Source organism: Cetorhinus maximus, chromosome 30 (assembly GCF_964194155.1).
Source record: "Cetorhinus maximus chromosome 30, sCetMax3.hap1.1, whole genome shotgun sequence".
Taxonomy (NCBI): domain Eukaryota; kingdom Metazoa; phylum Chordata; class Chondrichthyes; order Lamniformes; family Cetorhinidae; genus Cetorhinus; species Cetorhinus maximus.
In genome coordinates this window covers 7764032-7786980 of record NC_135908.1, presented here as the reverse complement: position 1 = coordinate 7786980, position 22949 = coordinate 7764032, and the positions used below count along the sequence as shown (strand labels likewise).

At 46.6% G+C, this 22949-nt stretch overlaps 1 protein-coding gene across 2 annotated transcripts in view; it reads left to right on the top strand.

Annotated features, from left to right (window-relative positions):
- The first annotated feature begins 1288 nt into the window (after window positions 1-1288).
- The window catches only part of vps33b (VPS33B late endosome and lysosome associated), a 35706-nt gene continuing 14045 nt past the window's right edge, over window positions 1289-22949 (top strand). Inside the window, exons 1-13 of one of the 2 annotated variants that reach the window (XM_078532383.1) lie at window positions 1289-1400; window positions 2649-2729; window positions 4228-4289; window positions 5018-5067; window positions 6411-6478; window positions 7445-7490; window positions 11362-11456; window positions 12043-12147; window positions 12725-12818; window positions 13510-13587; window positions 14270-14343; window positions 18463-18549; window positions 21658-21748. In XM_078532383.1, the coding sequence (XP_078388509.1) occupies window positions 1311-1400; window positions 2649-2729; window positions 4228-4289; window positions 5018-5067; window positions 6411-6478; window positions 7445-7490; window positions 11362-11456; window positions 12043-12147; window positions 12725-12818; window positions 13510-13587; window positions 14270-14343; window positions 18463-18549; window positions 21658-21748 (1021 nt within the window). In that variant the 5' untranslated portion in view covers window positions 1289-1310. The remainder of the gene's footprint in view (window positions 1401-2648; window positions 2730-4227; window positions 4290-5017; window positions 5068-6410; window positions 6479-7444; window positions 7491-11361; window positions 11457-12042; window positions 12148-12724; window positions 12819-13509; window positions 13588-14269; window positions 14344-18462; window positions 18550-21657; window positions 21749-22949) is intronic. The other variant, XM_078532384.1, reaches the window with a different exon arrangement.

Sequence of the window (22949 nt, the reverse complement as noted above, 5' to 3'; positions counted from 1 at the left end):
GAGCCTCAGCTAAACACTGAAGTACCACTGGAGGCTAAAATTGTCTGGCTAACCCAACAGAGAGTACCGGTAAGGTTCCTGACACTTCTTCAACCAGAATCACTCTATCAGTCCCGACATGGGCTTACAGGGTTATGTGGAGCTGAGTGAGGAGAATCCCAGTTGCTATTGACAGGTTCACCAAGCTGAATTAAAGAGCTAGTCTAATTGTTCACTAAACTCTGGAATGCCTGCCTGGCTCCCACAGAATTTCCATATGCAGCAGTGGCATCTTGAACCTAACAAGAAATTGCTTATCTCTCCTTCCGGGGGAGGATGTTGTGTAAAGCAAGGAATCCTCTCTTTCCATTTACCCAGCTATTCTTGTTTCCTGTGGTGACTTGCAACTTGAATAAATTCTTCTGTATTGCACTGACATGATCATTTTCCATCTGTTAATCTTCACAGTGTCAGGAGCCTTATTTCTGAGATGGCACAGCTAAGATCAGACCTTTCTTCTTACGACGCTTGCACATTCCGGCGATCAAGAGTAGCAAACCTAGCCCCAAGTCAACTTTAGTACCCCAAGCTGCCATATCACTTCAAAGGAAGACAAAGAAAAAGAAAGTTGTTTTTCTCAGACACGACAAACTTTATCCTCAAATAATTGACTCATCCTTTTAGACCCAATAGCACCGAGCTTCATTCTGAGGACAAACTGATGAATTATAACCCGGTAGGTTTGAATCGGGGCACATTAATGCCTAATGTCAGTCTTGAACCTGGTTACCAGGGCTAACAAAGAGTTGTCAACGTTGAGGAAATGTTAGGAAAAGGACTCAGAGTGCAATAGTAAAGTGAATGGAGATATGGTTTGTGTTTAGGGGTGAGTAACACCTCTCCTGTCGGCTCACCGTGTAACACAGAGCATTGGTGACCAGATTGTGTATTATGGCCTGATAAGGGGTGCTGAAAAATGGCTTCAATGACAATGAGCTGGAGAAAACTAAAGCAAAACATCATGAGTCAGGGTCTCCCCTCTTGATCACTATAACCCATTGGCAATCTGGGTGCAGTCTCCAGCTGACAAGGGATTGGGTTCAGATGTTTTTCCCAGTTTCTTTCCCGCACGAGGAGAATGGCCCATGTGGGGGTCTGGAGAACAGGAGCCGGTTGAACCGGCCCGAGGTGGCTGTGAAGAATGTTTCCAGTGGGATTGAGTGGGAGCAATGTGAGGCCTAGCGCTCCAGGGGAAGCCTTTACTCCGGTTGCTAGGAGACGCTCTGCCGGAAGTGGCTGCGCTGACCCCGGAAGTGGACCCCTGCGACAAGATGGCGGGCCGCTTGGACGCTCCAGAGCTGCCGGATTTCGACATTTTGAAGCGTCTCGCCCGGGATCAACTCATCTACTTATTGGAGCAGGTGGGAGAGAGAGAGACCCGGGGGGAGGGGGCAGAAAGAGAGACCCGGGGAGAGAGAGAGAGACCCGGGGGGAGGGGGCAGAAAGAGAGACCCGGGGAGAGAGAGAGAGACCCGGGGGGAGGGGGCAGAGAGAGAGACCCGGGGGGAGGGGGCAGAAAGAGAGACCCGGGGAGAGAGAGAGAGACCCGGGGGGAGAGAGAGAGACCCGGGGGGAGGGGGCAGAGAGAGAGAGACCCGGGGGGAGGGGGCAGAGAGAGAGAGACCCGGGGGGAGGGGGCAGAGAGAGAGAGACCCGGGGGGAGGGGGCAGAGAGAGAGAGACCCGGGGGGAGGGGGCAGAGAGAGACCCGGGGGGAGGGGGCAGAGAGAGACCCGGGGGGAGGGGGCAGAGAGAGACCCGGGGAGAGAGAGAGAGATCCGGGGGAGGGGGCAGAGAGACCCGGGGGGGTGGGGGGAGAGAGAGAGAGAGACCGGGGGGGGGGGGGGGGGGAGAGAGGAGAGAGACCCGGGGGGGGGGGGGGGGGGAGAGAGAGAGGGAGACCCGGGGGGGAGAGAGACCCGGGGGGGGGTGGGGGCAGAGAGAGACCCGGGGGGGGTGGGGGCAGAGAGAGAGAGAGACCCGGGGGGTGGGGGCAGAGAGATAGAGAGACCCGGGGGGTGGGGTGGGGTGGGGGCAGAGAGAGAAGGAGAGACCCGGGGGGTGGGGGCAGAGAGAGAGAGAGAGAGACCCGGGGGGTGGGGACAGAGAGAGAGAGACCCGGGGGGCGGGGACAGAGAGAGAGAGAGACCCGGGGGGTGGGGGTAGAGAGAGAGAGAGAGACCCTGGGGGTGGGGGCAGAGAGAGTGCGACCCGGGGGGTGGAGGTAGAGAGAGACCCTGGGGATGGGGGCAGAGAGAGAGAGAGAGACCCGGGGGGTGGAGGACAGAGAGAGAGAGAAAGACCCGGGGGGTGGGGGCAGAGAGAGAGAGAGAGCGACCCGGGGGGTGGGGGGAGAGAGAGAGAGACCCGGGGGGTGGGGGCAGAGAGAGAGGGAGAGAGAGACCCAGCAGGGGGTGGGAAGAGAGACCCCCAGGGCGAGTGGGGGGGAGTGACAGAGGGGTGCTGAGACCTGATGTCCAAGTGACCATTTCCAAACTGACCCATGGCTGTAAACACGAGCAGGAATATTTTTAAAACAGAAAAACACAATGAGCTCTGGTAATTTTGTTCCCATTCTTCTCCTTTCTAATCGAATCTTCTTCTTGTCAGTTGCCAGGAAAGAAGGATTTATTTATTGAAGCCTCTCTGATGAGCCCTCTGGACCGCATCGCAAATGTCTCCATCCTCAAGGTAAGTTAACACTCAGTTTAAACCCTCCCTGAATCTATCCTGCTCAAGTCAGCATCAAAGCCAAGGCGGCATATTCCTCTTTGCGACATTCAGTACAGTCGATCAAATCATCCATCACATCATTCCAGTGTCACCTCTGTGTTTCACCCCGGTGAGACTGCTCCTTATCACGTTTTTGTCTTGTCTCAGTGCAGTCTACAGATCTCCAGCAATTACTATTCCTGTAGCTCCTGCACTGACGCCTCTCTGAATTCCCCAGGAATCCATCCTATGGATATCTATAGACACAAGCTCAGCTTCACCTCTTCACTCTGTTTCTCAATCTTACAACCATCTTTCTCTTGCCAAGCTCTCTGACTGTTATTAAGTCACAGATGAGCAGGAGTTTCCCTGTAATTGAACATTGGGATGAGTAAGTCATCGCTTTCAACTATTCCCAAAAACTCTGCACCCTCGCCATCCACTCTATCCCTGTTGGCTGCTGACTCAGTTTGAACCAGTCTATGAGCATGCTTAGGCTTCTCTTCAACCCATGGCTGTATTTCAAACCCCTCACCCTATCCGACACCAATACTGCTTACCAAAACCTGCCTGCCAAAACCTCTATCCCCACCTTAGGATGACACTCCAGTGCAGTGTTGCTGTGCCGATGTTACTGTCGTTTGGGCGGGATAGAACAAAGAAAAGTACAGCACAGGAACAGGCCCTTCGGCCCTCCAAGCCTGCGCCGATCATATTGCCCGTCAGCTAAAACATTTTGCACTTCCAGGATCCGTATCCCTCTATTCCCATCCTATTCATGTATTTGTCAAGCTGCCTGTTAAACACCACTATCGTACCTGCTTCCACCACCTCCTCTGGCAACGAATTCCGGACACTCACTACCCTCTACGTAAAAAACTTGCCCTGCACATCTCCTCTATAGTTTTCTCTTCTCACCTTAAATCTATGTCCCCTAGTAATTGACTCTTCCACCCTGGGAAAAAGCTTCTGACTATCTACTCTGTTCATCTGAAGTCCTACCTACCCGTTCAGTGCTTGTTGAAGATTCCTCCTAACTAATTGGAAGAAAGGCAAGGGAGGTTTCCCAGGGCATTGGCCAACATCAACCAACAGATTAACTGGTGATTGAACTCATGCAGTATCTGTGCGTTGCTGTTGTATGATGTTTGTCATGCACTCTAAATCCTTGAATGAAGCACTTTGAGTTACCTGACAGGTGCTGAACTAAGTGCAAATACTTATTTAGAGGGCTGAGGGGCTTACATTTCATCTGGAAGATTTCATTTGAATTTGTGAATTGTCCCTGACCAGAATGTTAAATCTTTCTTCTCTGTTTTTTTGCCTGGATTTGTCAGGTGTTTCCCAGATTTTCCAGTTTTATTTCAAAGTTAATTTAGCTTCTTATTGGCAATTTAATGCTGGATTGAATAAAATGTGCAAGCATGTTCTAGAAAGAGAAGGATGGGCAATTATTATTTTTCTGTTTGTTTTACAGCAACATGACGTAGAAAAGCTGTACAAATTGGAAAATAAAGTGGTTCAGGGAGTGAGTGACCAGTGAGTATTACTCAGTGGGTGTGGGGAGTGGGTCAGTGTGTGTGGAGAAATGGGGAAGTGAGTGTTGCTCAGTGGCAAGATAATGGCTTTGGGTGATCGATGGCAGGCCCGGTGTCTGTGGGCGATTGCCGGCGGCCCCGGTGTCTGGCCGATTGCCGGCGGCCCGGTGTCTGTGGGCGATTGCCGGCGGGCCGGTGTCTGTGGGCGATTGCCGGCGGCCCGGTGTCTGGGCGATTGCGGGCGGCCCGGTGTCTGTGGGCGATTGCCGGCGGGCCGGGGTCTGTCTGATTGCCGGCGGCCCGGTGTCTGTGGGCGATTGCCGGCGGGCCGGTGTCTGGGCGATTGCGGGCGGCCCGGTGTCTGTGGGCGATTGCCGGCGGCCCCGGTGTCTGGCCGATTGCCGGCGGCCCGGTGTCTGTGGGCGATTGCCGGCGGCCCGGTGTCTGGGGGCGATTGCCGGCGGCCCGGTGTCTGTGGGCGATTGCCGGCGGCCCGGTGTCTGGGGGCGATTGCCGGCGGGCCGGTGTCTGTGGGCGATTGCCGGCGGGCCGGGGTCTGGCTGATTGCCGGCGGCCCGGTGTCTGGGCGATTGCGGGCGGCCCGGTGTCTAGCTGATTGCCAGTGCTGTGATGTGGGTTGACAGTGAGGTTTGATTCCTGTTCATTATCTTGGTGGCTCCTGAGTCCTGAATGTTTATTTGATGTGTCGTTTTCTGTTTTCTTTCACAGACTGTGTTTTCTGGTCCGACCCCGGATTGCCAGCGTTAAGCATGTTGCAGGTATGGGAGCTCACACGCTGCATTAAATGTGTGTGTGATTTTGCACGGTGCACTAATCTTCAGCCCAGACTTGTGGCTGGCCACTAGCAAATACACGGAGGGGTTCTGGAGTGATTACTTCCCACAGTTTTCTTTCCCAGTCTGCAGAAAAGCAGCTGGTAGCTTCCTCGGAGTCCCTTGACTTGGAAGAGATTCAGAGCTTCAAATCCACAACTGAACCACAAGGTGGAGCAGCATGTTAGTGTCCCACTGTACCAACAAAACCCATACTCGGGACATATTTGTACGTTCTGCCCCCCTACTTTCCCAAACTACTGACACACGTTAGGGGTGCTATTATCCAACGTGTCAGCGTTCTCAAAAGTGACCCTTAACAGTTAAATACAATAAAAGAGCACACAGATTTCTGGAATTATACACAATCGCTTCATACCCCTGGCCTTTAGAAAGAACTAAGTTGCATTTTCATAGCACCTTTCACAATCTTGTTACATTCCAGAGTGCTTCACAATGAATTACTTTTGGCATATTACAACGTAGGAATTGCAGCGGCCAGCTTGCACACAGCAAGGCTCTGCAGAGAGCAATGAGATATTGATCAGTTAACCTGTTGTTTGGCAGATACTGGTCAGCATGCCCAGGCGAAATCTCCTGTTCTCCTCGATTAGTGCTGTTGGATGTCTCAATTCCTTCCGAGAGGCCGGATCAGTCCTCGATTTAACTTTTCTTGCCCCTTTATTCGCTCAAGGGATGTGCGCATCACTTGGGTGGGGTGGGGGGGGGGGGGTGGGGGCAGCATTTGTAACCCATCCCTAATTGCCCTTGAACTGAGTGGCTTGCTAGGCCATTTCAGCAGTAAGTTAAGAGTCCACCAGATGGCCTGGAGTCACGTGTAGGCCAGACCAGGTAAGGACGGCAGACCTCCTTCCTTAAAGGGCATTAGTGAACCAGATGGGCTTTTACAGCAATCAGTGATGCTCGTCATGGTCAGCATCACTGACGCTAGCTTTCAATTCCAGATTATTAATTGAATTTAAATTCCACCGTTAGCCTGGGCTTCTGGATTACTAGCCGAATGACATTACCAATTACGCCGTTGTTTTACTCAAACATCTCACCCAAAAGAGTTGGATTTGCTCACATGATTGAGGACAGACCTTGAGTAAACCTTTACTCGTATATACATCAGAATAATCAAGCTGGATGACGAGGTTTTTACCCTGCCAGTTACTTGCTCAGTTTTTTTTGGATTTGTTTTGGGAATGTTGGGAATGTGCCTGCATTTGTAAGCTCTGTGTTAGTGTTACAGAATGCATGTGATCCTTTCCTCTATCTCCTTCCAGAAATCGTCAATGCAGATAAAGCTGGTGCCAGGCTGCGTAAATACAAGATCATATTCACTCCTCAAAAGGTGAACAGATGGGGGCAAAGCCAAAGTACTTGGTTGGCTTGGGTTGATGAGGGTCGTAGCGGAGCAGCGTGTGAGAGAGAGAAACACACGTCCAAACCAGGGAGTTGGCAGGTTAAATTTTGGTGCTGACTGGCTAACTTCAGCCACTTTGTAGAGCTAACCAGATACTTTCTCACGGGGTTTTTGCAGTCACTGATTCCAAATTGTTACTTTTGGCTGTGAGTTGATGTTTCAGTTTTCAGTGAGTGGCTGTAGTCTGGTCTCCTGGTAATGTTCCCCACTCCCATTTACTTTCTCATTTTGTACCACTGATCAGTCAAAGGCACAGCTGGTGAAACAATAGCGCTTTGGCAAGATACACATATAGTGGATCTTTGCTGCCTCCAGGGAAAAGTGGTTCAGGTCGCACTGTTTATGCCTCTATGTGCGGCTGAGAATTCTGTGACTGTGCTTGCTGTGGACAGCTAGCAGCTTCTGTGGCCCTCCCCTCAGTAATAAGTGTACATGGTAACTAATGCAACAACTCATCAAGGCTTCTTTGACAGCACCTCCCAAACCCATAACTTCCACCAACCTAAAAGGCAAGGGCAGCAGGTGCATGGGAACACCATCATCTCCAAGTTCCCCTCTATAAGTGGCTCACCATTCCGATTTGGAAATCGTTCGATGCTGCATCAAAATGCTGGAACTTCCAACTAACAGCACTGTGAAAGCACCGACGCCACATGGATTGCAGTGTTTACAAAAGTTCACCACCACCTCCTCAAGGACAGCTAGGGACCGCTAATAAATGCTGACCCTTTGCCAGCAATGCCCACATCCCAAGAATGAATTTTTAAAAATGTTTCTGGTCCAGTAACATTGCCCAGGGTGTGCATCTGGCTGTTTTGAATTGCCATGGCTGTAAGTGTGGTAATGTGGTGAGGGGAATATGCTGTATAATCTGCCCTTTGTTTTTTGTTACAGCTCTTTATGTGTGAGACTGTGCTTGAGGAGGAGGGGATCTTCGGAGGTGAGCACCTTTTCACTTTCCTTTGTTTTTCCAAAATTGTGATCTGTGTTTTGTCGGTTTTGTCGACAGCATTGGGAAGGCAGTTTGTGGTTCTAAGCTCTAGGCTGACCCTCCAGTGCAGTACTGAGGGAGTTCTTCATTGTCAGAGGTGCTATCTTTCTCAGGAGCTATTAAACCAAGACCTGGTGTGGCTATTCCTGGATTTCTGGTTATTGGGTCTGTGCAAAGCCCTGGAAGAAGAGCAAGGAATTTTCTGTGCCCTAATCAATATTTTAGCATTGATCAAAAACACACACACACACACAAAAAAAATTTTGGTTGTGCGTCTTCTTGCTGTTTATGGCGTTGTGCTGCCTGCTTGTTCTAAGCTTAGAACCGTATTCCTGTGTGAAATGTTTACAATCTTTGTGAACTATGATTAGATGCTATGCAAATGCAAATCTTTACATGCTATGGAAAAGGCAGCTCAAGTAGGGGAATTTGGGGTGCCTCTGTGTCTTTCGGTCACTTGATTACAATGATAACCCCTGGGGAATGGGTGTATTTCCTCCAGGATAGAAAAGTAGAGATAAAAGCAAAATACTGTGGATGCTGGAAATCTGAAACAAAAACAAAGATACCGGGAAAAACTCAGCAGGTCTGACAGCACCTGCGGAGAGGAACACAGTTAACGTTTCGCGTCCGTATGACTCTTCAACAGAACTAAGAAATAAAAAAATGAGGTGGAATATAAGCTGGTTGAGGGGGTGGGACAGGTAGAGCTGGATAGAGGGCCAGTGATAGGTGGAGGCAAAGAAGAGATTGCCAATGATGTCATAGACAAAAGGACAAAGGGGTGTTGACGGTGGTGATATTAGCTGAGGAATGTGCTAATGATGACATTAAGGGTAGAAAGCAGGACGAGCAAGTGACAGATAGCCCTAGTGGGGGTGGGGTGGGGGGAAGGGATCGAAATAGGCTAAAAGGTGGAGATAAAACAATGGATGGAAATACATTTAAGAATAATGGAAATAGGCGGGAAAAGAAAAATATATATTAAATTTTTTTTTATAAATTATTAGAAAAAGGGGGATCGGAAAGGGGGTGGGAGTGGAGGAGAGAGTTCATGATCTAAAGCTGTTGAACTCAATATTAAGTCCGGCAGGCTGTTAAGTGCCTAGTCGGAAGATGAGGTGCTGTTCCTCCAGTTTGCGTTGAGCTTCACTGGAACATTCCAGCAGGCCAAGGACGGACATATGGGCTTGAGAGCAGGGTGGAGTGTTGAAATAGAGAGTAAGGAAAGGACTTGCATTTAGAACCCTTCATGTCCTCAGGGCATCCCAAGGTATTCTATAAACACATCAATAGTAAAAGGGTGATAAAAGGAGGAGTAGGGCAGATTAGGGGCCACAAAGGGGATTTACGCATAGAGGCAAGAGGCATGGCTGAGGTGTTAAGTGAATACTTTGCATCTGCCTTTTCCTACGAGGCAGATGCTACCCAGGCCTTGGTGATAGAGGAGGAAACTCATTCACTAGAAGGGTTTAAAATTGATGAGGATAAGCCGTCGGTAATTAGGCACCGGGACTGGACGAGATGCATCCAAGAATATTGAAGGAAGTGAGAGTGGAAATTGCAGAGACCCTGGCAATAATCTTTCAATGTTCGCTGGATTCAGGGGAGGTGCTGGAGGAGTGGAGAATTGCAAACATTACGCCCTTGTTCAAAGAAGGTCGTAAATATCTGCCCACCAATTACAGACCAGTCAGTTTAACTTCGGTGGTGGGGAAACTTCTAGAAACAATTTTTCAGGTTAGATTTAATAGTTGCGTGGAAAAATATGGATTGATTTGGAAGAGTCAGCATGGATTTGTCAAAGGAAAACTTTGCTGGAGCTTTTTAAGAGGTAACGGAGATGATTGATGAGGGTAAGGCCGTTGATGTGTATACGGACTTCCAAAATGTGTTTGATACAGTGCCACACAACAGACTTGAGGAAAGTAATAAGTCAGGGAATAAAAGGGACAGTAGCAACATGCTTGTAAAATTGGCTGAGGAATAGGAAACAGAGTAATGGTTAATGGGAAGAAGGTTTGTAGTGGAGTTCCCAGGGGTCAGTATTGGGACCCTTGCTTTTTCTGATATATATATATAAATGATCTCGATCTTGGTGTGCAGGGGACAATTTCAAAGTTTGCAGACTACTCAAAACTTGGGAGAATTGTAAACTGTGAGGAGGACAGTGTAGAACTTCAAAAGGACCTTGACACATTGGTGGAGTGGGCAGATAGGTGGCAGGTGAAGTTCAATGCGGAGAAGTGTGAGGTGATACACTTTGATACAAAGAACACGGAGAGACAGTATAAAATAAAGGATGCTATTCTAAAGGGTATGCAGGAGCAGAGGGACCTTGAATATATGTATAAGTCATTAAGGGTGGCAGGACAGGTAGAGAGAGCTGTTTCTGAAGCCTACAGTATTCTAGGCCTCATTAATAGGGGCATAGAGTACAAGAGCAGGGATGTTATGATGAACTTATATAAGACACTGGTTAGACCTCAACTGGAGTATTGTGTACAGTTCTGCGTGCCACACTTTAGGAAGGATGTGAATGCATTGGATAGAGTCCAGAAAAGGTTTATGAGAATGGTTGCAGGGAGGAGACATTTCAGTTATGAGGAAAGATTGGAGAAGTTGGGACTGTTTTCCTTGGAAAGGAGAAGGCTAAGAGGAGACTTGATAGAAATTTTCAAAATAATGAGGGGCCTGGACAGAGTAGATGGGGAGAAACTGTCCCCGCTCGTAAATGGATCAAGGACCCGAGGGCACAGTTTTAAAGTATTTTGCAAAAGAAGCAAATGTGAGGCGAGAGAAACCTTCACGTGGCGAGTAGTTTGGGTCTGGAATGCACATCCTGGAAGTGTGGTGGAGCCAGGTTCAATTGAGGCATTCAAGAGGGCATTAGATGATTATTTAAATAGAAACAATGTGTAGGGTTACGGGGAAAAGGCAGGAGATTGGCACTAAGTTAAAATGCTCAGAGAGCCGGTGCAAACACAATGGGCCGAATGGCCTCCTTCTACACTGTAACAATTCTGTGATTCTACAGTGTAGTCACTTTTGCAGTATAGGCAAACCTAGAAGCCAGTGTGTACAGAACAATATTCCACAGACAGCAATGTCAACAACCAGATCATCTGTTTTGGTGACGTTAGTTGAGGTGTAAAATTTGGCTAGGAAACTGGGGCAAACTCCTTAGCTCTTCTTGGAAAAGTGTCATGGAATTTTTTTATGTGCGCTTGAGAGGGCAGGCAAGGCCTCGGTTTAACATTCCATCCAAAAGACGGCACTTCTGACAAAGCAGCACTTCCTCATTACTGCGCTGCTGTGTCAGATAGACTTTTGTGTTCAAGTCCTGGAGTGGGGGGGTTGAACCCATAACCTTCTGACTCGGGAGGAAGTGAGCCGAGGCTGCCATTTAGTGCACATATTGTATCAAATCTTCCTGTCGACGTTTTCTACTACGTCCACAGTTATATTGCAGCGTCACCTCTGGTGGGAGGCTGCAAGTGCAGTGTGACAAGTTTACATAGACAGATTCCATTACAAATGTGAACAAAAATAAATTAAGGACTGAATGTGTGACTTGAAAATGGGAATGGAATGACGTCTGCAGACCCTTTTCTGATTGCCTATCACTTGCAGCCCTGTTTCATCTGATGACTGCACAAGGCCGTGACTCCTTGTTTGCAACATGGCAGTCAAGGTTGAAAAACTAAAAGACCCAGGTTAGGGACTCGATACCAAGACAAGGGAGCAAATGGGAAACGTATAATTATGTTGTTTCATACTATCGTTTACTTGGTTTGTGCTTCATGTTGGCTGATTTCAGACGTTACCTTTGATGAGTGGGCCTTTTACCTCCTGCCCCTGGATGATGACCTCATCAGCATGGAGTTGCCCGAGTTTTTCCGTGACTATTTTTTGGTAAGTGGCAGGTTTTGTGCTGCGGGCCCTCCAGATCATTCCAGCAAATGACCCCCCTCAACAACAACAACTTGCATTTATATAGTACCTTTAGCGTAACATGATACCAGGCGGGTGACCAGAAGCTTAGTCATAGAGGAAGATTTTAAAGAGTGTCTTAACGGAGGAAATAAGGCCCCCCCAAACGGTTTTGTTTTATCTGCCTGGATATAATGAAGTATGTGGGTCAGTTGGTAAAATCATTGTGCTGTGTGCGCTGAGTCACACAGGCTGATAATTGCCTAGAGTTTACAGTCTGAAACGGGCTGCTCAGCCAGTGTTTATGCTCACTGTGAGCCTTCTCCCAACATACATCATCTCAATGTATCAGCTTAACTTTCTATTCCTCCTTCTCTAATGCACCCTTGTGCTTTCTGAAGTGGCCTCACAAGACACTCGATTATTAAAATATGGTTCAAAGAAGGTTCACCACGTTCTCAAAGCATTGAAGGATGGGCAATAAATGCCATATCCCGAGGTCACGTTTTAAGATGCTTATTGTGACACAGGAATTTAGGACCTTATGTTTCCATGTGTTTGTCCTCAGGAAGGCGACCATCGGTGGATCTGCACAGTGGCAAAGGCTTTGCATGTGTTGCACTCCCTATTTGGACCTTTCACAAAGACTTACGGAATTGGCAGATGTGCAAAGGTAATGGAACATGAAATAAGAATGAATTATTAATCAGACAACTCACCTGATCACCTCTGTCGAACCATTAGCTTACTAATGAACAAAGGAAAGATGATCGGCTAGAATTTCACAAACCCATTTATCTTATGAGCCATGTCATTGGTGTCAGTGAACTCGTTCCATGTTGAATTATTACAGCCGTCAGTCAGCATTTCATTCAAATCCAGGTCCCAGAGGTGAAAGTTCACTATCTAACCCTGTGTCTCACCCATTCCCAGCACACATGCGCTGTCTTAGCAAGGCATGAGACGTGAACCAAGACTAAAGTGTTAGTCTATATATGTGCTTAAGTCCTGCACAGGCCTTGAACCTACAGCTCCCTGATTCAGAGGTGAGGGCAGTGCCACTGAGTTAAATTGACTGTCAAACACAGGCTGTTCTCCTCTCTCCTGGCTTCATATCCAACCCAGACTCTGGGAGGGAAAGGTTAACAAACATATAAAAATGATAGGTCTGGGTTCTGATCATTTTTGATGTTAGCCACCCCTATGGAGTTGCATTTTAAGTTCCCTCTCTCTCTGTCTCTCTGGTTTAGATGACCTACGAGTTGTGGAAGGAGATTGTGGAAGATTCAGAGAATGAAATGAAACGTCAGCCTGAGATTGGTCGAGTTTTCTTTCTTGACAGAGGTACTGCAATGTTGCGGAAATCGGTAGTTTGTGCGGAAATCGGTAGCGCGCGGAAATCGGTAGCGCGCGCGCGCGCGGAAATCAGTAGTGTGCGGAAATGAGTGATGAAGCTGCAGCTTCGATTGTCAGATTCCCCGCAGTTTGTGATGTGCCATGTGTCTCGCTGTCATTATGGAAGGCACTGATCCTGACTGGGTTCCAGAGGCCGCCCTCTGGTGTCTCATTCAGGGACGTAGCTTGGGTGTGAACCGAGGAAGACAATCCACCTGTGGTGGGAAGGCATCGCCCAGCGTCCACACATATGATTTACAAAAACAGATCATTTAGCCCAACTGACTTAAGTTGGTGTTTATGTCCCACGCAAGCCTCCTCCCATCCCTTTTCTCCTAATCCTAGGAGCATAACCACCTCATACTTTCCAGCATGAGCTACTGGATAGTGAGCAGGAAATGTGGCTGATTTTTGCTCCTAGCGGACACTGAAGACTGTTGTATGTACTATTGCCCTGACTAAAATCAACAAACTCAACATTCCTATGAATTCCCTGTGACTCCTTACAATGTAGGCAATGCCTTTACCTGCTGAGCCACGAGTGGAAACAGTAGGGGTAGTTCTACCTGTAAATGGGTCGTGTATCTATCATTGTAACCTTGCTGTGTTTTGAATTTGAAACCGTGTGCTTTGTTTGCAGATGTGGATTACGTGACTCCAATGTGTTCTCAAGTTGTTTATGAGGGACTTGTCGATGATGTGTTCAGAATAAAATGTGGTGAGTGAGTCTCCACTTTTGTTTCATTCTGTTGATGGCAGTGAATTTAACAGTGAATTGTAAGGTGAAGAATTACTGCTGTTCAGAATGGACCAGAACTGATGGCAGGCGGAGTGGAAGTGGGTAGTTAGACAATGGCCTTCACCTCTGGGATTTGTGTGAATGATGTGTGATCTTTTACTTCTGCCTGAGAGGGCAGTTGTGGCTGTGTTTAATTGCCTTGTTGGAAAGGCAGCACCTCTGACAGTGCAGCACACCCTTAATACGACACTGGGGGTATTGGCCTGGATTGTGCGCTCAGGTGTGGGACTTGAACCCATGAGGTTCTGACTCAGAGGTCAGATTGCTACCCACTGAGCCATTATGTTTGAATAGGTGTTAATACTATCATGGCACATAAGATGAAGGATGGTCACTCAGGCACAGCACTAGGATTCTGTTAAGCTGCAGAGGACCATATCATAGCACGAGTCAGTGTTTTCTGCAAAGTCGGAATAGGAGAAGGATGCGTGACTGAAGATAATTGGTTCCTGAGTGTGTGACCGTTACTCCTCTGACTGGGTAAATGGGGGGGCAGTTCAGTTATCGCCCATGACGCAGTCCCTCACTTTTCACAGTCTGCTGATGTACACAACAGGCGTCCTTCCCTGGAAAAGTAACTGTGGAATCTGGTCAATTTCAGGGAGTGTGGACTTTGGTTCAGAAGTAACGTCGTCAAATAAAAGTGTGAAAGTGTTGCTGAACTCTCAGGACAAAGTGAGTATGTGAGTGAGAGAAACCTTTCAATGGTCACAAAATTCTACAATGAAACTGACACAACCTCTATAAACTCAATAAGAAACTCACCATTTGTTCAAAGCCTGGGCTGCTTTACCTCACAGAAAAGTAAACTAGTTTTCCTGTTTAGTAAAACAGCAAAACTGCAGACTTCTCATTTCCCTCATTCTCCCTTTACCATTTACATCAGAAACGTGCAAAGTGCAGCGTGCCACCAGGCCGATTTATACCTATTTCATACTGTTGGTTTGTTCTGGTTGAATGTTGTTAGCCCTGAGATTTGGCAATGGCTGATGATGAAAGCTGAGCTAACTGAAGTGAACTGGGATACTAGGCTAGATCAATAGAGAAGCAGTGGCAGACATTTAAGGGGATTTTTCAGAATGAGTATATTTCCACTATAAAGAAAAATTCTAAGGGGAGGACCCACCATACATGGTTAACTAAAGTAGTTAGGGAAAGCAATAAACTTAAGGAAAAAGCATTTAACCGCACAGAGAGTGGCAGGTCAGATGATTGTTCAGAATATAAAGAATGGCAGAGAATGACTAAAAGGTTAATCAGGAGAGGAAAAGTAGAGTATGAGAGGAAGCTAACTAGAAATGTAAAAATGGATAGCAAAAGGTATTTAAAAAGGAAAAAAGTAAGTAAAGTGAGTGTTGGTCCTCTAGAGAGTGACAGTGGGGAGTTAATAGTAGATAATAAGGAAATGGCGGATGAGATGAATAAATATTTTGCTTCTGTCTTCACTATAGAGGATACAAAAATATTCCAGTGATAGCTATAAATCAGGAGGTGGAGGGGAGAGAGGAACTTGGTGAAAATACAATCACCAGGGAAGCAGTGCTGAGCAAACTGATGGAGCTGCGGGTTGACAAGTCTCCGGGTCCAGATGGACTTCTTCCTAGGGTCTTAAAAGTGGTGGCTAATGAGGTAGTAGATGCGTTGGTGTTAATTTTCCAAATTTTGCTAGATTTTGGAAAGGTTCCATTAGACTGGAAATTAGCAAATATAACCCCTCTATACAAGAAGAGGGGAGGCAAAAAATAGGAAACTATAGGCCAGTTAGCTTGACATCTGTCATGGGAAAGGTGTAGAGTCAATCATTAAAGAGGTTATAGCTGGGCACTTAGAAAAACACAAAGTTATCGGGAAGAGTCAGCATGGTTTTGTGAAAGGGAAATCATGTTTAACCAATTTATTAGAGTTCTTTGAAGGAGCAAAATGTGCTGTAGACAAACTGTACTTGGATTTCCAGAAGGCATTTGATAAGGTGCCACATCAAACGTTATTGCCAAAAATAAAAGTTCATGGTGTAGGGGGTAACATTCACTCCCGACACCACCGACGCACGGTAGCAACAGTGTGTACCATCTACAAGATGCACTGCAGGAATTCATCAAGGCTCCTTCATCAGCACCTTCCAAACCCTCGACCACTACCACCTAGAAAGACAAGGGCAGCAAATAGATGGGAAAACCACCATCTGGAAGTTCCCCTCCAAGTCACTCACCGTCCTGACTTGGAAATACATCGCCGTTTCTTCACTGTTGCTGAGTCAAAATCCTGGAACTCCCTTCCTAACAGCACTGTGGGTGTACCTACACCACATGGACTGCAGCAGTTCAAGAAGGCAGCTCACCACCACCTTCTCAAGGGCAACTAGGGATGGGCAATAAATGCTGGCCCAGCCAGCGAAGTCCATATCCTGTGAAGGAATTAAAAAAAACATATTAGCCTGAATAGAGGATTGGCAGGCTGGCAGAAAACATAGAGTATGCATAAATGGGTCTTTGTCTGATTGGCAGGATGTTAGTAGTGGAGTCCCGCAGGGTCTGTGCTGGGTCTCAATTTTTTACAATTTGCCTCAAGGACTTAGATGAGAGGAGCAAAGGCATGGTAGCTAAATTTGCAGGTGACACAGAGATAGGTAGGAAAGTATGTTGTGAAGAAGACATAAGGAGTTTGCAGATGGATATATATGTATAAATTGAGTGAGTGGGCAAAAAATCTGGCAGGTGGAATATAATGTGGGAAAATGTGAAGTTGTTCACTTTGGCAGGAAGAATAAAAAAGCAGAGTATTACTTAAATGGAGAACGGCTGCAGAATTCCGAGGTGCAGAGGGATGTAGGTGTTCTTGTACGTGAGTCACAACAAGTTAGAATGCAGATACAGCATGTAATCAAGAAGGCTAATGGAATGCTATCTTTTATTACGAGAGGAATTGAATATAAAACATATTATGCTTCAGTTATCCAGGACATTGGTGAAACCGCATCTCGAATACTGTGTGCAGTTTTGGTTTCCTTACTTAAGGAAGGATGTAAATGCATTGGAGGCAGTTCAGAGGAGATTTACTAGACTGATACCTGGAACGAATGGGTTGTCTTATGAGGATAGGTTGGACAGACTGGGCTTGTTTCCACTGGAGTTTAGAAGAGTGAGGGGTGACTTGATTGAAGTATATAAGATCCTAAACGGTCTTGACAAGGTGGACATGGGAAGGATGTTTCCTCTTGTGGTTGAGTCCAGAACCAGGGGGCACTGTTTTAAAACAAGGCGTCGTCTTTTTAGGACAGAGATGAGGAGAATTTTTTTCTGAGGGTTGTGCGACTTTGGAACTCCCTGCCTCTAGTCGTTGAATATTTTTAAGGCGGAGGTAGATAGATTCTTGTTAGGTGAGGGGATCAAAGGTTATCGGGGCTAGATGAGAATCTAGAATTTGAAACACAAACGGATCAGCCATGATCTTACTGAATGGCGGAGCAGGCTCGAGGGGCCGATTGGGGTCTACTCCTATTTCATATGTTCGTAGTGCTGTTGCCTCACTGCTGGTCAAATCCTGAACCACTCCAGGTAGTATCAGAATCTTGGAGCCCACGAGGTTCCGTAGTGTGCACCTAAGCAGCCCACAAAGACACACCCCAGGCATTTGACATTGATACAACAAAGATGAAGGACTGAGACAAAATGCTGCAGCTGCTGGTGGTCTGAAGTAAAAACTGAAAGTGCTGGAAATACTTAACAGGCCTGGCAGCATTTGTGGAGAGAGAAGGAGGTTGATGACCTTTCATTAGGTAAAGGACCCAGTAGTTAAACCAACTGAAGGAGTTGATGGTGTGAAAGCAGATGGACACCATTATACATTGAACCCACAAGCAAACCCCCCCAAGATATAATTTGCTCACATTTAGATCTAATGCTAAGCATGTGCACCTTGTGCAAGGTTGTGAGGTGTCAGCTGTGGCTCAGTTCATAGCACTCTCGCCTTTGAATCAGAGGGTTGTGGGTTCATGTCCCACTCCCGGAAACCAAGAACTGTGATTGTACTCGAAAGAGTTGCAATCTGTGACTGTTGATAACTCGAAAGAGTTTGTGCAACATTGTGAATTGTAAGATTGTTTGAGTTTGATTACCTTTAGGGTCAGAGAGGAATTCCCAGCTTTATTGACTTAAAATGACCAGGAATCGTTACTCTCCGTATTTTTCTCTTCCAGGTGGTGGAGAGGTAGGTCGGTATAAGCAAGGCCATCTTGTGCAGAAGTTCCACTGTGTAAGAGTATCTAAGAGTAGCCTTATCTAAGGAAAGATATACTGGCATTGGAGGCAGTCCAGAGAAAGTTCACTAGGGTGATCCCGGGTATGGAGGGATTTTCTAATGAGGAGAGGTTGAGTAGTAGCCTGTATTCATTGGAGTTTAGAAGAATGAGAGGTGACCTTATTGAAACATATAAGATTCTTAGGGGGCTTGACAGGGTAGATGCTGAGAGGTTCTTTCCCCTTGTGGGAGAGTAAGGGGTCGCCTATTTAAGACAGAGATGAGGAGGAATTTCTTCTCTCGGATGGTAGTGAATTTGTGGAATTCTTTACCGCAGAGGGCTGTAGAGGCTGGGTCGTTAAGTATACTCAAGGCTGAGATAAATTTTTAATCAATAAGGGAATCAGGAGTTATGGGGAAAAGGCAGGATAGTGGAATTGAGGATTATCAGATCAGCCATGATCTCATTGAATGGCACAGCAGACTCGATGTGCAGTTCTAACCCTTGGCTATAATATAAATTGTATGTCATTTGTTTGTACGTTGCTGCTTTTACAGGTTTTCAAAGAGATTCGGAATGAGCATTTCTCCAATGTGTTTGGGTTCTTAAGCCAGAAAGCAAGAAGGCTTCAGGCACAGTATGATGTGAGTATCAATGAAAATGGAGCTCTTCCGTCATAGTAATACTATCCTGGTGAGAGCTGTGTTATAGAAATGACAGTAGGTGGTGTTCCTACCAAATTATTTTAACTGAACACATAAGTTAACATCTCCATTAAGATAGCACAGAAAGAGTTGGCACACGTACTTTGTTTATATGGGTGAGGTGCCTAATTTCTTCATCCATCAGATCCATTAACCTAGATCCTAAGTTTGCCTGATGTCTCGGTCAGTACATCACCACCTTGTCAACGGTGCAGAACAGGGTATGTTGGATAAAAGCAAAATACTGCGGATGCTGGAAATCTGAAATAAAAACAGAGCATGCTGGAAAAACTCAGCAGTTCTGACAGCATCTGAGGAGAGAGAAACAGAGTTAACTCTTCGAGTCAGTATGACCCTTGTTCAGAGCTAAAGACAAACAGAAATGGGACGACAGTTATACTGTTTAAGGGGGGGTGGAGCAGGTGAAGCTGGATAGAAGGCCAGCGATAGGTGGGGGTTATGGAGAGATTGACAAAGATGTCATGGACAAAAAGACAAAGGGGGAGTTAATGGTAATGGTCAGGGGTAAAGGAGGTGCTGATATTGGCATAAAGGTATGAAAGCAGAATGTGCGATTAGAACAAGGGTCTGCGCTCTGTGAAAGAACAACATAGAACAAGTAACAGATGGCCCTTTTGGGGGTGGGGTGGGGGGAAGAAAGGGGGATAAACAGTGCAAAAATGGATTAAAATAAGTAGATACAAAATACATTTTAAAAGAGGGTGGTGATAGAGGAGAGTTCATGGTCTGAAGTTGTTGAACTCAATGTTAAGTCTGGAAGGCTATGAAGTGCGTAATTGGAAGATGAGGTGCTGTTCCTCCAGTTTGTGTTGAGCTTCACTGGAACATTGCAGCAGGCCAAGGACAGACATGTGGGCATGAGAGCAGGGTGGAGTGTTGAAATGGCAAGCGACAGGGAGGTCTGGGTCATGCTTGCCGACAGACCGAAGGTGTTCCGCAAAGCGGTCACCCAGTCTGCATTTGGTCTCCCCAGTGTGGAGGAGACCGCATTGGGAGCAACGAATGCAGTAGATCAAATTGAAGGAGGTGCAAGTGAAATGCTGCTTCACCTGAAAGCACCAAAGCAGTCGTGGATGTACTGAAAAAAGAGTTGGGGGAGACCTGAGTAGGACTGGAACAAGGAATGTTCCAAATACCCCATAAAGAGACAGGCATAACTGGGACCCATGCGGGTACCCATACCTTTTATTTGGAGGAAGTGAGATAAGTTTAAGGAGAAATTGTTCTGTGAGAGAACAAGTTCAGCCAGACGGAGGAGAGTGGTGGTGGATGGGGATTGTTCAAGCCTCTGTTCCCATGATGCCACTTTCCAAAACGGCGCTTCTGACATGTCCTCCTTCTTCATTAACCGAGGTTTCCCACCCACTGTGGTTGACAGGACCCTCAACCGTGTCCAACCCATCCCCTGTGCCTCTGCCCTCACACCTTCCCCTGCTTCCCAGAGCCATGGTAGGATCCCCATTGTTCTCCTCTTTTCACCCCACCAGCCTCCGCATTCAAAGGATCATCCTCCGCCATTTCTGCCAGCATGATGCCACCACCAAATACATCCCCCCCACTTCCTGTCGCTTGCCATTTCAACACACCACCCTGCTCTCATGCCCACATGTCCGTCCTTGGCCTGCTGCAATGTTCCAGTGAAGCCCAACACAAACTGGAGGAATAGCACCTCACCTTCCGATTAGGCGCTTTACAGCCTTCCAGACTTAATATTGAGTTCAAAAACTTTATATCGTGAACTCTATCCTCACCCCTTTCTTAATCCCTTTTTTAAAACTTACTTTTATTTTTATATACTTATTTTTATTTTCATTTTTATTCATTTATTCATTGTTTATCTCCTTTTTTATCCTCCTTTTTATCCCTTCTTTCCCCAAACAACTCCCCCACCCCACCCCCAAAAGGGCCATCTGTTACTTGTTCCATGTTGTTCTTTCACAACAAGCCTTGTCCTGCTATTAACACATTCTGCTATCTTACTTTTATGCCACTATCAGCACCTTCTTTAGCCCTGATCACTACCATTAACACGCCCTTTGTCTTTTTGTCCATGACATCTTTGTCAATCTCTCTTTATCCCCCACCTATTGCTGGCCTTCCATCCTGCTCCAACCCCCTTAAACAGTAGAAATTTTGTCCTATTTCTACTTGTCTTTAGCTCTGAAGAAGGGTCATACGCATTCGAAATGTTAACTCTGTTTCTCTCTCCATGGGGTATATTGGAGTTTGGATTCTTAGCATGCCTTAATCACAGTTGGGGCAGCACACAGCACTGTGAGCTAGGCAGGTGGAAATGTCTGCCAGGGCTCACCATCCAGTGACTCTTGCTGAAAGGTCCGTTACCTGAGAATAAAATTGGGCTTAGCAGCGCTGCCACTCAAAGTTCCAAACTTGCTGACACTTGGTGTCCACACTTGACAAAGGATCAGTCTGTTGAGGTACCAGAGGGTTGGCGGTTACCATAGAACTGTACCCCAACAACAACAACTTGCGTCTATATAACACCTAGGAACGTCATAAACGCCCCAGCCCCGAACCAAGTGCATCACAGGAGCATTATCAAACATGATTTGACACCAATATATACAAGGTTATATTAGAATGATAGGTTTTAAGGAACATCTTAAAGGAAGAGAGAGAGGTAAAGAGGCAGAGAGGTTTAGGGAGGGGATTCCAGAGCTTAGGATCCAGGCAGCAGAAGGCACAGCCGCCAGTGGCGGAGCCGTGAAAGCCCAGGATGGGCAAGAGTCTAGAATTGGAGATAGCGGGTGGGGAAGGGCGAGGCCATGAAGGAGTTTAAAAACAAGGATGAGAATTTTGAAATGGAGGTGCTGCCAGAGTGGGAGCCAATGCAGGTGAGTGAACACACGAGGTGATGGGTAAATGGGTCTTGGTATGAGTTACTCCAGCAAGATTCAGCATCTTCAGGAGAGGAGGTGAGACGATTGGAAGAGAATAAGGGGACATTTTCATGTGTAAGCCTACTGGACAAGGATCTGAGTGACTTCTTTTTACTGTTCCAAGTAGAAACGCCAAGGGATGGACATTAAACAGATGAAGGACTTTGTATCTCAGGAGTTAAAGAGCTTAAAACAGGAGCATCGGTTACTGAGTCTTCGTAAGTACCCAAGAGCCTTAGCCCGGAGTTACATGCAGGAACACTGTGCCACAGGTGATTAACTATTGGTGGCACTCACCCCTAAGTCAGAAGGTTGTGGGTTGAAACTTCTTCGGTACTGGAGCACAAAATCTGGACTGACACTCCATTAATCTACTGTGGAAATGCTGCATCATCAGAGGTGAGACATTAAGTTGAAGCCTCATCTGCCCTGTCTGACGGCACTACTCAAAAAAAAAACAGCAGAGAGTCCCCGCAGTGTCCTGGACATTTCTGTTTGTGTGATCTTCCTATGTACAAAATGGCTGCCCCACTTCCCACATGCTGACAGTCACCAGGTTTCAAAGTGAATTGCATCATGTGAAGCATTTGGAACACCTGAGAGACGCGATAAAACACAATATAAATGCAGATCCTTCCTCGAACCACAGCTCCTTAATACGTGTTGAACCCAGAACCTCGACGTTTCGATGGCCACTGCTACGAGTGAGAGATCAGACGGTATAGTAATGTCACCTGGTGCCATTAATTTCTTGGGTATTCCTCAAGAATCAACTAAATCTATAAATGTCAACATAACTTATTAATAATTTAAGACATGGTGAGTATAGCATGCCCGGAAGGAACAAGTGACTTTGAACCCGTGGTTTCTTTGCCTTATATCTCGGTCTGCTGTGGAGATTGATTGCTGTGATTAATCAATAACTCCATTAATGTTGTATCACTTTGTCTCCCAGGATGGAAGAAGTAGACAGATAATGGCATTTTTTTTCATCCCAGAATTCCTGTGTTTAACTATAGCTGCCTTACTGCTGAGTGATAAAGACCAGAGCATCACATGGTCAAGCCCAAGTCTGTGCTGGATCAGCTGATCTCAGTTGGGGTGGGCTGCTCTGACCAGCTGCTTGAATTTAGGGACCAGCCAGGATTCCTTCCTGCAGATCAGTAACCAGTAACCCCTGCTGGAAAGTGCACATGGGAGGACAGGGTCAGCTGAGTTGTGTTGCCCCTGAGGTTGAATAGCTGTGGATAATCTTGCCGGCATTATTGTTTTTTTAAGAGAGGCAGAGGGAAAATTGGGACAGGGTGGGGGCGGGGTGCATAGGAAGCCACTAAAACTAATTATTTAGGGTGGCAAGTGGCCCTTAAATTTCTGAACTGCTTATAATGTTCATTTTTTCTGCCTCTAAACAATAGCGCC